General features: G+C 41.2%; 1 protein-coding gene across 1 annotated transcript; it reads left to right on the top strand.

Moving 5' to 3' along the window:
* Positions 1-114: 114 nt before the first annotated feature.
* PSMB9 (proteasome 20S subunit beta 9) lies at positions 115-5004 on the top strand. Its single transcript, XM_006202145.4, has 6 exons — positions 115-418; positions 2257-2324; positions 3065-3196; positions 3844-3973; positions 4218-4359; positions 4824-5004. Exons 1-6 carry the CDS (start codon positions 359-361, stop codon positions 4949-4951), a joined length of 660 nt encoding a protein of 219 aa, XP_006202207.3. The 5' UTR covers positions 115-358; the 3' UTR covers positions 4952-5004.
* Positions 5005-13837: the final 8833 nt, after the last annotated feature.

The raw sequence follows: 13837 nt of genomic DNA, 5'->3' as shown, positions 1-13837 counted from the left end.
GAGGGCGTTGAAGTCAGATCTGAGGTTTGGGGCAGCAGCCCCAGTGCTCCATCTCCTCCATTAGATCTGAGGTTTGGAGCAGTAGCCCCAATGCTCCATCTCCTCCTCCTTTCCTCGCCTCCTCCAGCGGATCTCCCTGTCAGGACTTTCTTACCCCAGCCTCTGGGCGGGGCTCTTACGTCATTTGTCTCCGGGCAGATCTGCCCCGTACAGGTTAGCGCCCGGGTGCCAAGGCTCACAGAGAGGACCCAGGCGCCCCCTGGCGGGCGTAACGAAGGGGCGGGGCTGCAGGCAGCGCACAGCGCGCTGTCCCAGGTCGGAAACCAGCGCCCCAGGCAGCGAGGAGCGTGGCGCCGGGATGCTGCTGGCCGGAGCACGCACCGGGGATTTACCTCGGGCCGGAGAAGTCCACACTGGGGTAATGAGTATGGGCATGAGGGTTAGCAGAGGGGTGGAGGAGGTGGAGCGACAGGGGGACCCTGAAAGCTCCACGGAGTGAATTCGGAGACTAACAAGATTGAGGAGATAGCTTGTAGCAGCCAGTGAGTGCACCCCGAAATGAATACGGGTGTCTCTATTCTGAAGGGGATCGTCTAGGGGTCCGCGAAGGGGCTGGGCCCGCAAGGCTGGTGGAGAAAGGGGTGCTCTGGCTCTTAGCTAGAAGCCTTAAGGGGAAGCTGCTCTAAGGCGCTTTCGCTTTCACTCTGGACTAGAGAGAGGGGCTGGTTAAACCAAGGGAGGGGGTTGGAGAAGGTGCACGGAGAGAAGGAACGGGTACCTTGGGTGAAGCAGGACAGCACTAGACAGAGGGGAACTGTGGACACTGATTGAGGAGGGACAAGTCACACAGACCTCTGATGAACTACCCCCTAGGTAACTCAAGAGCCTCAGCACTGATTATGGGGGTTCCATGTGAGCTGGTGGTGCCCTTCCCCAGCTCGGCCCAGGAAGGCTTGGCCCAGGTGCTGCCAGGCTCCCTTCCCCGTGTCTTCCCTGCCCACCTCCACGCACCTGCCGGGGGACTTTTGCTCAGGTTGGGCACCTGGGGCAGATAGCAGCCCAAGGCTGGCTGGCTTCCTCTCTCAAACTAGTGCCACCACTCATAGCTCCAGGGCAGCTTTATTATAAATGAACACCTTCTAGGATGGGGTGTCCCCTGTTCTCTAGCTGGCTGTTCATGACAAATCAGTATGTCAAAATGAACAGTCAGACCAAGATCCCTGGAGGCCAGGGTAACTTAGGGAGTGGTGAGAAGTACAGCAGTGAAGCCAAATCTCCCCTCACCACCGAACGAGTAGTGGGAAGGAAGAAGTGGAAGTCCAAACAAAGCCTGGGAGTTAGACCTGGGTTTTAGTCCTGTGTGGCCTTGGACAAGTCACTTGCCTTCTCTATGACTCAGTTTCTTCATTGGAACCAAGGATCTTTAAGGTTCTTTCCAGCTCAACAGAAGTAAAAAGTGTAGCTTTTTTCTCCTTCACTCTTCCTTAATTCTTTTCCCTAATTCCTTTTATTGATCTGGAAAAGTCAGCTCAAGCTCCTCACATCCTCTCAGTACAGATCTCTTTCCCTAGCTACTGAGATAGCTCTTTACCTCTTGATCAGAAATCCTTAAATGAAACCTTTATTTTAAGCCATCTCACATGATTCTTGCTGCTTCCCTCCTTCCTTGACACGTGGTCCTGCTAACCGCTGACCCCCAAGATGTTTTCCATTGTTCAGTAAACTGAAAGAGCTCACTTCTGATTAAGGAGGTGGGGGTGGATGATTCTGGGCTAAAAAAAAAAGCTTGAGCTTGTTTCCCAAGGCCACAGTAACTTGCCGCTGGAGGGTCTGCGGCACATCTGTACATACAACAAGCACATGCAGAGGTAACGCATTGTGCAGCTGCCTCACTGGTGCTTGGAAGGGCCCCCTTGAACCCTTCACTCAGAGGGAGCACTTGTACGTCCAAGAGCCTCATCCCACCTCTCTCTTTACAGTGGAAAGGATACCACTTAGTCAGGTTGGGGCTTAGAGATGCCATTCTTTCTGCCTGATACCATGGCCAGGCTCTGACATTCCCTTGCAGCCGGGAGAAACAATAGAGAAAGTGGAAAGATAAAGGGGGGGAAAACCATTCTGGGAGTCAGCTCTGGCCTAAATTACCATAAAACCTTGAGCCAGTCACTTCTTCTCTCTGAGAATGTTTCCTCATCTGTAACATGAAAGGATCAAGGCTCTTCCAGCTCTGACTCTCTGTCCTCTGTGTCTCTGCAGACAACCATCATGGCAGTAGAGTTTGACGGGGGCGTGGTGGTGGGATCTGATTCCCGGGTGTCGGCAGGGTAAGTACCAGTGATGGTGTGTACCTTTGGAAGGAAACTAATGGCCCCAAATGCACATTTTCCTTAACCACTCATGAAGAGACTGGTAAACTGGAGCTTTGGAGAAACTGAGTTAAACTTTCAGTAAGGCCTCTCTATTAAGATGCTGGGTGGCTGTTTGGATCTCTGAATTCATGGAGGAGAATCTGAGGCCTGAATGTGAATGTGGCCGGTCCCAGGGAATAAGGGAATAGGGTCTGAAAAGGGTTTAGGAGATAAAGATTTCAGGGCCCCTCCTTCCATCTATGTTTAGAGGTAGAAAAGTTGGTTCTGCCAAGTAGATTTCTGGTTTCTCATCCAAAGAGTACTGAACTAATTTTGTCTTTCTCCCTCCCAGCCAGGTTCCTTACATACAAAATAAATACATAGGATTAGATCAATATTACTCATTTTATGTTCCATAGATCACATAAATTCCTTAAGATTGCTAATAGCAAAGAAAAATTATTAAGTGGAAGATTGGTCTTCACCGAGTATTTTTTATTTTACTATAAAAATCTAAGCCCAAAAAATAAGTCTAATTTTGATAATTATTTGCAGTGTTTCATTTGTTTGAGATGATTGCTTCCTGCTTTAATCCAGGCATTAAATTTCATGTGCTCCGAAGCTGTTCTTATGTCCAATAAATCTGAGACACACTGAAAGAGTAACATCAAAAAATTTGGCGAATCTAATGTTGATGACTGTTGACTCCTTGACAGACAGGCGGTGGTAGACCGAGTGTTTGACAAGCTGTCGCCCCTGCACCAGCGTATCTACTGTGCTCTCTCTGGTTCAGCTGCTGATGCCCAGGCCATAGCTGACACGGCCGCCTACCAGCTGGAGCTCCATGGGTACGAAGCTTTGGGGTCCTCAGTCCACCCTGGCTAGAGTTCCCCCAACAGGTGAACCCCTATATAGTGTCCCAACCCAGGAGCCCTACAGTTGGAAAATGAAAAATTCTTGTTTTGGCTCCTGCTTTTATTAGCTTTGAACTGGCACTTGAATCTCTCGAAGCTGGTTTCTGCACCTATAAAGTGGCGATAATTAATAGTACCCGCCCACCTTGCCAGATGGTTCTTTTGAGAATCAAATGATATATGTGAAAGCAGTTTGAAAACTGCAAATCACTATCTGAGTCTAAATCATGAGGAAGAAAACGACAGTGTGGCCCATGATAATATCAGGCGGTGATGATGTGAGAAATCAAGGTCATCTGCTTTTACCCACATGGGCAGGATGCCTGCAGCCAGGAGACTTATGTCATGGTGGGGGTGGGTGGCAGTGGCAGTGGACAGAGTAAAGGAGGCAAACAATTGAAATCTTCTTACCAGCTGGTAACGTGAGACTCTGGTTCCCCTGTACACGTGGGAGTGGAGCTGGAGTTTGAATTATTGCAGCTCTAGGTTTCAGGTGTCACTTGGCAGGGATCATGGTAATGGCGCAAGAGAGTGGAACTGCAGGAAATTATGTTGACACCTCTTCCTGACACTTCCTTTAGGATGGAACTGGAAGAACCTCCACTTGTTCTGGCTGCTGCAAACGTGGTGAGGAATATCACCTATAAATACCGGGAGGACCTGTCCGCACATCTCATGGTAGCTGGCTGGGACCAACGTGAAGGGGGCCAGGTGGGTGTCTCCCAATGTCCTCCCTCCCTTGGGGTTCCCCACTTCCCTGTAGAGGGAGATGGAGGTCATATGTCATTCCAGCAATGAGTTCCAAAGACACGGCCTCCAAAAGCATAGTAGAGCCTCAGTGGATAAGTGTATGAGGTGCTGGGGCTCAGCTGCAGAGTGTGGAGACCATCTGCTTTCTCAGTGGCAAGTAGAGGACTGATGCTTCTGTGGTCTGACCTGAGGATGCCTCCCCCAGGTATACGGAACCATGGGAGGAATGCTGATTCGACAGCCCTTTGCCATTGGTGGCTCGGGCAGCACCTATATCTACGGTTATGTGGATGCAGCGTATAAACCAGGCATGTCCCCTGAGGAGTGCAGACGCTTCACCACGAACGGTAACTAAGCAAGCGGAAGGGTCCCTGTGGCGGTGGTTAACGTGGGAAGGGAGTAGAGCACGAGGAACTTCAGGACAAAAGGCATAAACCAGGATTGTTATGAGCACACCAAACTAAGATATATGGTGACCCCAAGAACCAGTGGTGTGCTGGAGCTGGCTTGGACCAGCTCATAAAAGCCAACTGTTAAAGATTCAAGGATTTGTGAGCTGTGTGTTTATCTATTTATAACTTGAAATCAATGATGGTGGGATTATTGAGACCATGGACATCAGGAGATGCTACATATGAAGACCTTTTTTTTTGTTTTGAGTTGTTTACCAGTACACCACCAAATGTGCATCTCTGGGAGATGGGGTTTTGAAGTCTGAAAGTGGTAGTAAGCATATGAACAGGAGGGAAAGAAAAGATGTTTGAAGCTAAGCTAGTCTCTCTTCCTCTCTCCAACTTGAAACCCTCTGCAGCTATTGCTCTGGCCATGAACCGGGATGGCTCTAGTGGGGGTGTCATCTACCTGGTCACCATTACAGCTGCTGGTGTGGACCATCGAGTGATCTTGGGCAATGAGCTGCCAAAATTCTATGACGAATGAATCTTCCTCAGACTTCCCTTGTTTACTTTGTAATAAACTTTCTGGGGCCAGAACCTGGTATGGTCCATGGGTGCTCAGGGAGATGACGCTGGGGAAGGGGGCTTCCCTCCCAGATGTTAGCACATCCTTTTTATTCTTTTGTCCCCCGATCTAAACATCTTTCCCACAGGTTAAGAGTGAGGATGGGAGGGAGTATACTAGAACAGGAAGAGCCCTGTACATCATGTACTGAGGGATTCTGAAACATTAGAAACAATACAAATTCCCATTCTGGCACCCAAGGGATGAAGCTGCAAGTGAAAAGCTGGGATTCATTCCTTCAAGGCTAAGACTGATAGGTAGCTAAGACAGCTACACACATGAGAATCAGCTTAGAGCACCAGCAAAGTCACATGTAAAAAATCCTTTCATAATGCATTCACTCACATTAGAGACCAATACATGATAAATACTAAATATTGGGGGGGGGGCACTTGTGACTTTCAAAGAATAATAGCGATAACCAAAAAGGCTACATTTACTGAACGAGGCATTAGCTAAATGCTTTCAAACTTTACCTCTTAGAACCCAAACCAAAAACCTTATGTAGGTACGACTACTTCTTCCATGTAAGGAGAGATGGAGGCTTAGAAGGAGTAAGTTAAGGCAAGTTCAAAAGCTGAGATGCAGGATTTTGTTTACCATATGCCCTTCCTCTACGGCTACATAAAACTCTCCATTTCCTCAAGCTTCATATATCTGCTGCTCTTTGAAATCTGCAGTAATTAGTCCAGCCCATTATTTGGCACGTAGGAAGTTGTTGCTAGATGCCTGAGTAACTGTATCAAACACGCGAGCTCCAGTCCTGTCTCTGCCGTGCTCTTCCTGAGTGACAGGACACATTCCCCTTCTCGGAGCCCTCATTTTCTCTTCTGTCAAAAAAAGGGCTGAGTGACTTCTACGGTGGTTTACAGCTTTGACATTCAATGCCATTTTGCTCACAAGTGAGCAGTTAGAGGTATATTTAACAGAAATACTAGTAGGCTACCCAGGAAGTTTCTGTCTGCTTTTCTTCCTAGATTTCAGGCCAAACATACAAATTCAAAGTACTGTAAAACACTCCCATGTCCTTGGGAGAGTGTATTTGGTTTGGAGAAAAATAACCTACAATTACTAGCACCTTCAGTTCTTTCTAGACATGCTATTTAATTTACTTTAAAGTTACATGTAATAGCTTAAGAGCTTATCTCTCCTGCTGATCACAACTAGAAACTCTGCAAAGTAGACAAAAGAAAGTACTAAATGACTCTGAAAAATAAACAAAAGCAGGTAGAGTGAAGGGAGTCAAAACTTGGAAAGGCAATGCTCTGGGGGGAGGGTGTGTTCAATTTTTTTTCCTCTTGTGGTTCTGAGCTGAAGTCAGGCCTCGGCGGCAGAGCTGCACTGCCGAGCTGAGTCTCCCAGGAAAACACCATCATTCTGGCCAGAGGCACTGAGAGAAGGAGCCCTTGTGGGCAGGAGCGTGAAGGGGACTCTCCCAGGTGAGAGCCCTGGAGAAGGGACCCCCCTAACTCTAGGTGTGAACACCCCTGAGCCGCACAGGTGCGCAGCACACCCAAAACAGCGCAGCAAAGGCTGTGAGGACCGAATTAAGATGTAAACCTTTTGAAAGTAGGTGGCCATCTTTTTCTTCATTGGCCAAACAATTGTGTCCTTATGCCCCTCGTTCCAAAAAAGGTTGTAGCAGCGTATGGGACAGACACAATTTAAAAAGAAGGAGGAGGAATAGGAGGGGAAGAAGAAATTAGAGCAAAGACAAAATGAAGTTGAGAAATAAGTGAAGCCAAGGGGTAAAACTAATATACAACATGAATATCTTTTTTTAAAAAAGAAAAGTGATGCACTGGACCTGTCCTGAACAGCCTAACAAGAACAGACTGTAAAATAGTCAGGAATTGTGAACGGCAGGGGTCGCTTGACGTTGACCATTGTGGGAGTATTTATACTACAGAAACCAGCAATGTCAGAACTTTTTGGTTTTTTCCCCCTGGAGAGCCAGTTTAACAGGACACATGTTTATCAGCCAGCTACAGATGGATAAAAGAACAACTGGCTCTGAGCTACAGGGCAATAAAAGCAAAAAAGGAGATGAAATCAGGTACAAGATGCAAAAGAGTGATTTAAAAATGAATCGTTCAAAACAACAATACACATACATGTGTGTATATATATATAATTTTTCAAGTCACACAGGACATTTACTGAAATAGAATATGCATTATGCCATAAAGAATGCTCTAGCAAACTCCAAAAGTGTAATCTTTGAAACTACATTTTGCAGCCATACTGTATTAGATTAGAGCTTGAAAACAAAAGGGCACCTAAAATCCTCATGGCTTGCAAACTAAGAAAATGTTGATAAGTAACATGGATTTAAAAGGTAGTCATAAAGGAAATTTACTCATTTAGAACTAGGTAATAAAAGCGATAAACAGCAAATTTTGTAGGGCAGAATAATATTCAGAATTTTACAGCTTCATATACATTTATTAGGGCAAAGAAGTTAAAAATAAATGACTTTAAAATTCTCCTAAAAATTTGTAAAAAGAGCATGTGAGCAAACCTAAAGAAACAAGAAGTTAGGAAATTACAAAGATAAGAAGAGAAAGCAATTTAATAGAGAACAGAAACTTATGTAGTGACGATTCACAAAACCAAAAGCTGCTTCTTAAAAAAATTTTGTAAGATATTCCGACTTCAAGCAAGACTGATCATGAATAAAGGGAAGGAAAAGTGAATAAACAAGATACGGAATGAAAAAAAGGGGGCTAGCTACAGATACAACAGAGATATGAGACATAATAAAGGGTATTATAAGTAAGTATATGCTAATGGATTTGAAAACCTAGGTGAGATAGGCAAATTCGTAGAAAAATTTAATCTACCAAAAGTAGCACAAGGAGAAATAGAAAACTTGACTATACCTGTAAATATGAAGAAATGGAAAAAGTTGCCAGTGGCTTCTGGTAAAATTAATTTTTTTAACTGCCCAGACAGTTCTGCAGGTGAATTCCAGCAAACATTCAAGGGACATGCAGCTCTTATCTGAGGTATTTTATTCCAGAATAGATTAAAAGATTAAAAGCTGCTCAGCTAATTTTATCAGGACAGCATAATCTTGATTCCAAACTGATGTATAGGAAATTCAAGGAAAGAAAATAATAGGCCCATTTCACCTTGCACATAGTGGAAAAAATAAATTATTATTTTATGAATTGAATTTCATGGTATTAAAATAATAATTCATCAAGAGCATATGGGAAATTCTTAGAAGCAAGGATGCTTCAATATAACAAAATACACTACTATAATTCACCATACTCATAGACTGAAGAGGAAAAATCACCTGCTTTTCTCAATCAATTAAGAAGAGGCATTTTATATAGTTAAATATGCATTTATGATTTTTGAAAAACAGTTAAGGAACTAGGAATCAAATACGACTTTCCTTATCTTGGTAAAGGTTATATTCTTAGAAATCTATAACAAGCAGCATACATAAGGAAAAGTTTTAGGTGTCCGAGACAAGAAAGCTCACTATAATTGCTAGCTCTGAATCCAGGCTAATGTGTAAGGAAGAAAGAGGAATGAGAGGACTGGATAAAACTATTATTATTTTCAGATCATAGGATCATTTACTTAGAAATGATAAACAACAACAGAAGCAGCAAATTACTAAAATAACAAAAGACTTTTTCAAGATTTTTAGCCATAAGAACAACTTACAAAGATGCACAGCATTTCCCTACACCAGAAAAACCAATAAAAAATCAGAAATCATGTACAATAGCCAAAAAACGATAAAGTATCTACTGATTAACTTAATTAAGAAATTGTAGAAAATGTAAAATTCTAAAAAAGTCATTGAATATGATTTGAAATAATGCAGAGTCATTTTGCATTCTCAGCTAGGATCACAATCTTATAAAGATATCCAGTTGCCCCCAATTTAATCTTTAAATTGAATATAATCCTAATTGAAGCTCCATTTGATCTTTTCAAGGAAATTTATAAATTTACTCTAAAATATATATGACAGAATAAAGGACCTTAGATAGCTAAGTAAGCCTTTAAGAAAGAACAATATAAAGGGGAAACTTGTCTTAGGAAACATTAAGACAGTCTAGGGAACTATAATTATTAAAAAGACATGCTAAGAATCCAGCAGTTTTGTTTTTCTTTTAATAAGTTAATAAGGGAGCAGAATTCCAAACTGAGGTATGGAAATCACTGAGAGACAAACTCATACATATACAGGAACCTAATATAGAATAAAGTTTCTGCTATAAAATAATGGGGACATTATGGATTATTTAATACGTATTATTAGAAAAAAATGGCTCTTGATATAAAGAAAAACAAAGCTGGATCCTGATCTAATGGCACATACAATAGGCTAAGGTGAGGTGAAGCCACAAAAGAAAAATGTGAAGCTTTAACTGTAATAAAACAAAACATAAAAATTATCTTTGTGACCAGGGACAGGGAAGGATTTCTTTATATAAAACCCTCAAAATCATACTGAGAAATATTTTATTATTTCATTATGTCAAAACTGAAGGGTTTTTTAATAAACAGAGAGAAAGGACAACTCTAATAAACAAGTAACAGAATAAGAGAGGGTATTTGCATTGTCTAAAACCAACCAGGGATATTATTGAGAATATACAATGAACTGCTGCAAATCAACAACAAAAATGTGGCAACTCCTAAAGAAAAATGCACCCAGGACACAGACATGGACTTTACAGAAGAGAAAAACAAAAAGGTAACAAGCATTTGAAGAGATAAGCTCAATAATAATCACAGGAAAACAAATGTATACATTAATTCATAACTAATAGACTGAAAAACATTAGACAGTTAGATAATGACAAATGTTAGTGAGGAAACAGGGGTGAAGGAAGCCCCCTGCTCTGCTTGTGGAAATATAAACTGGTGTGGCATTATAGACAGAATTCTGTGACACCTAATCAAGTGAAAAACATCCTAGGCAGTTTTAAAGGACACCTTTTCTTCTGTAACCCAGCACAGATACAGATGGGAGCCAAACCTAGGGTTTGATGATAAAGGTTGTGAAGTTGTAGAGCAATTAATTGCTTAAATCCACTAAGGTAAGGCCACTGGTTGGGATGGATTTGAGCCCTGAGATATGAAATGGGGACATATGAGCAGACATAGAGAAATCTGAGAAGCGAAAATCACCGTATCCCCCAAAACATCTTTGCTGGAAGAAGATAACTGGATTAGTTATCTATTGTTGTGTCATACCCCTGCATTAGTTACCTATTGCTGTGTAACAAATGACACCGTAACGTAACAGCTTAAAATACAAACATTTACTATTGGGCATTATTGGGACAATAGGGGAAATTTGAATACAGATGGTATATTTGATAATAGTATGTCAATGTTAAGTATCTTGGAGGTGATGATGTTACGATGGTCATGTTGGAGAAATGTCCTCATTCTTAAAATACACATGCCAATCTATTTCAAGGTAAAGTGTCATAATGTCCAAAAATTTTCTCGAATGGCTTACCAAAACAGTCCCTCAACAGTAAAGGGATAAATAAAATGTAGTATATTGATACATTAGAATACTGTATAAGTAAAACATATTAATGAATTACTGATGCAACAACATGGATAAATCTCATAGAAATAATACTGAGGGAAGAAGCCAGACACATGCAAAAATACACAATATTTGTTTTAGTTTTCTATTGTTGTGGAGCAAACCACCCCTAAACCTTGTGGCTTAAAACAAAAACAGTCATGTTATTGTTTCTAGTGAGTCCATGGGTTAATGGGACTTTAAGAACCACTGACATAAGAATGTGAAAACAAATATGTGTATGCATATGTATGACTGAAACATTATGCTGTACACCAGAAACTGACACATTATAACTGACTATATTTCAATTTTAAAAAATACAGCCACTGGGTAGCCCATGAACCAAAGCCCTTATTCACGGCAGCCATTCCATACAGCACCTCACATTTCATGTAAGGACTCTGGTTATGTGTCCCATCAGATTCGAAACTTTAGAATACTGTAAAAAATTTTCCCTACCTTATTAGTCCTGCCTCCCCACAATATAATTCAGAAAACCCGCTCCCCCCAGCCCGCTTTGACACTAGGGCACCAGTACAGGACCTAAGTCCCACCAATCAAATTCATGCTCCTGAGACTTCAAAACTGAGCAACGGAAGGTAATGGGGATCCACCCTGTGTTCATTTCACTGGCAAAGGTGACAGAAAAAGCAACTGGTTTTAGAAGAAGCAGTGGTATAAAAAAAAAAAAAAAAGGTGAAGTTCCTGCAACGGAAGTGGCTTAGAAGTGTCTTCAGTGGTGAGTGCAGTGAAGTCCCGTCCCTAACGACAGAGCAAAGAGCAACACCTGGAAGCAACAGTGAAGTGGCTTATCAGACTTGTTCTGGGGAGTGTGTTTTTATCTGTTTATAATGAGCTTCTCATATGTTGTTCCAGCATTTCCACTCCAAAAGCCTAATTCTGAGAGAAATGTATTCGTTAGACTTTTCCAAGTGTTACCAAACTCATGAATGAGGAATCAGGAAGACTACCAGAGACTGGATTCAAAGAGTATTTGCAAAACAAAGATTTACATAGTCAGGAAAAATTGCAGTGTTAGAGATACAGAATGGTTAATGCACTACAAAGCAATAAAACCATAACCTTGGAGTTATCTTCTTTACCAGAGTAAAAGCAAAGCCAACATTCCTTATCAGCTTTCTACAGATTAACCTCTAATAGTACAGGGCCAGCAGAGTTCTTTTTAATCAAGTTACAACTCCTAAAACACTCGAATTTTGATCAGGCAGGATTCTGAGAAAATGTTCAAGTATGATGTTAAATAATCAAGAAAGCAAAGTTTTCCCTTATTCCCAACTTTTGGAACATTTTTCCTGCACAATTTCTACCCCCAAGGTACAGGATTAACCAAATAAGATTTTCCAGAAACATTCTAACTCAGTATCTTTCATTTGACAAGCTCTTTTGTTTGGCCTGTTTTAGGATTAAGACATGAAGCTCCTTGTGTAGTTAACAAAACAAATATCTTATGATATTAAGACTAGAGAGTTCACATCTTCTGGAATGCTTTAGCACTAAGGTCATAGTTTTAATTACTCCTGTGATAACCAAAAATAATTTTATTACCACTCATCAGTTCACTGATTCCAAGAACCCTTCCCCAACCCATGTTCTCAGAGCTCTGCTTATAGAGCTTTTAACTGTCGATGAAATCCCATTTTCTCGGAGATGCCTGAAGTTCACAGTGATCCTGGCTTGTCAGAAGTTAACATCCCTTCCCACTTGTCAGATGGGGACTTAGTAAACTAGAGCTGGTGTGCTAAGAGGGTTTTGCAGACCTTGTTTCCGAATACAAACTGCAGTCTTTCCTCTTATTAGTGACTTGTCATACCCAATTAAATGAGACGTTCCTTTAAATGTGACATCTCTGGCATGCTCAGGATTCCAAATTTGGGGATATGAACTACTGCATATCACTACGTTGTCATAAAAACATAAAGCAACCCATAAAAGTACTCCACATAGTGTTTGCAGGGAAGAACTACACACCGGGTATTCATTAGAATCATATATTCCTATGGAATCCATGTTATTTTTATATATGTGTGTATATATATATTTCTATAGAATCATATATTCCATCAGTGATGCTGCCTACAAAAATATGTCATCGTCTATAGAGGTGTGGTACTCACAAGATTTGACTCCATGTCCTTTAACAAAGGATAGCTGAGATTTTTCTAGACTTAAAAATTATAAAAGCTTGGGTCAAAATTCCAATTAATAGAGTCACCATATTTAATTTTTCTTGAGTTTTTATACTCTGTAGTCTGTATTAAGAATTACCATAGGATATTTTTTCCTGAATTCTGAGGTTCTATTGGAACAAGACACCATTCAAAAAAACATTTGGTTTCAGTTTCCACAAGCATAGGCTAAAGTTGAGGATTATAGCTAGATAAGAAAGTAAACTGGTTTGCTCATATGCTCATCAGAAAATGGAACATTTAAAATAATATCCTAAAACAACTATAATTAAATCACTATAATTAAATATTGGTTAAGAGTTTGATTCAGTCTTATTACTTGTTCCATTCATCTGCAGCTGGTAGACTACATTAATGATTTCATCTGCTCCTGTACTGAAACAGCCCTATAAATTCCAATTTTTAAGTCCCCTGGTACAGTTTGACAAGCGTCAAGAGGTGGCAATGTCAGCTTAAACTGGTAAGTTTGTTCTCATAATTCTACTCTCTGCAATACCAAGAATCAAGAAAACCTGATAGTCATTTCCACGGGGCCTCTGAAATTGTCCTTTTCTGTTATTTCTCTCAGAAGATCTACTTTTTGATGACAGCTTATAGCAGAGAGTTTCAGGCAAGCATGAGAAAACATCAGTTTGTAACAAGACCGATGGCACTGTTTAATTTATCACAGTAACCGACAATATCGGAATAGGATTAGAATCTAGAGAGCTCACAATTTCACTAAGACTGACTACCCCTTACTCCGAAGGTAAGTACACACTCTAGACGGTGAGGAGCGCTGGCAACTCTCCAGGACTTCTAGTCCAGTCTGAAAAGTGCAGATTAGAATTCCTGCCATTTGACAAGGGTATTTTAAACCCAGAAACAAAATCTTCTCTAAAATAAATATATTCAAATCACCATGATGCCAGGCTTAGAATATAAACAAGAATATGCTTTTACCCTTTCTGAAACATAGTCATTAAAACACACATTAACAATATTTTTACTTGGACAAGATTCATTAAGGAAAGGTTGAGC

Source organism: Vicugna pacos, chromosome 20, assembly GCF_048564905.1.
Source record: "Vicugna pacos chromosome 20, VicPac4, whole genome shotgun sequence".
Taxonomy (NCBI): Eukaryota; Metazoa; Chordata; class Mammalia; order Artiodactyla; family Camelidae; genus Vicugna; species Vicugna pacos.
Note: the sequence above shows the minus strand (reverse complement) of the source record. Positions and strands in the feature narration are given on the sequence as shown.

Coding starts and splice junctions, on each gene's coding strand:
- PSMB9 (XM_006202145.4), top strand. CDS start 359: ATGCTGCTGGCCGGAGCACGCACCGGGGATTTACCTCGGGCCGGAGAA. Junction 3,197..3,843: donor TACCAGCTGGAGCTCCATGG/GTACGAAGCTTT, acceptor CACTTCCTTTAG/GATGGAACTGGAAGAACCTC. Junction 3,974..4,217: donor ACCAACGTGAAGGGGGCCAG/GTGGGTGTCTCC, acceptor TGCCTCCCCCAG/GTATACGGAACCATGGGAGG.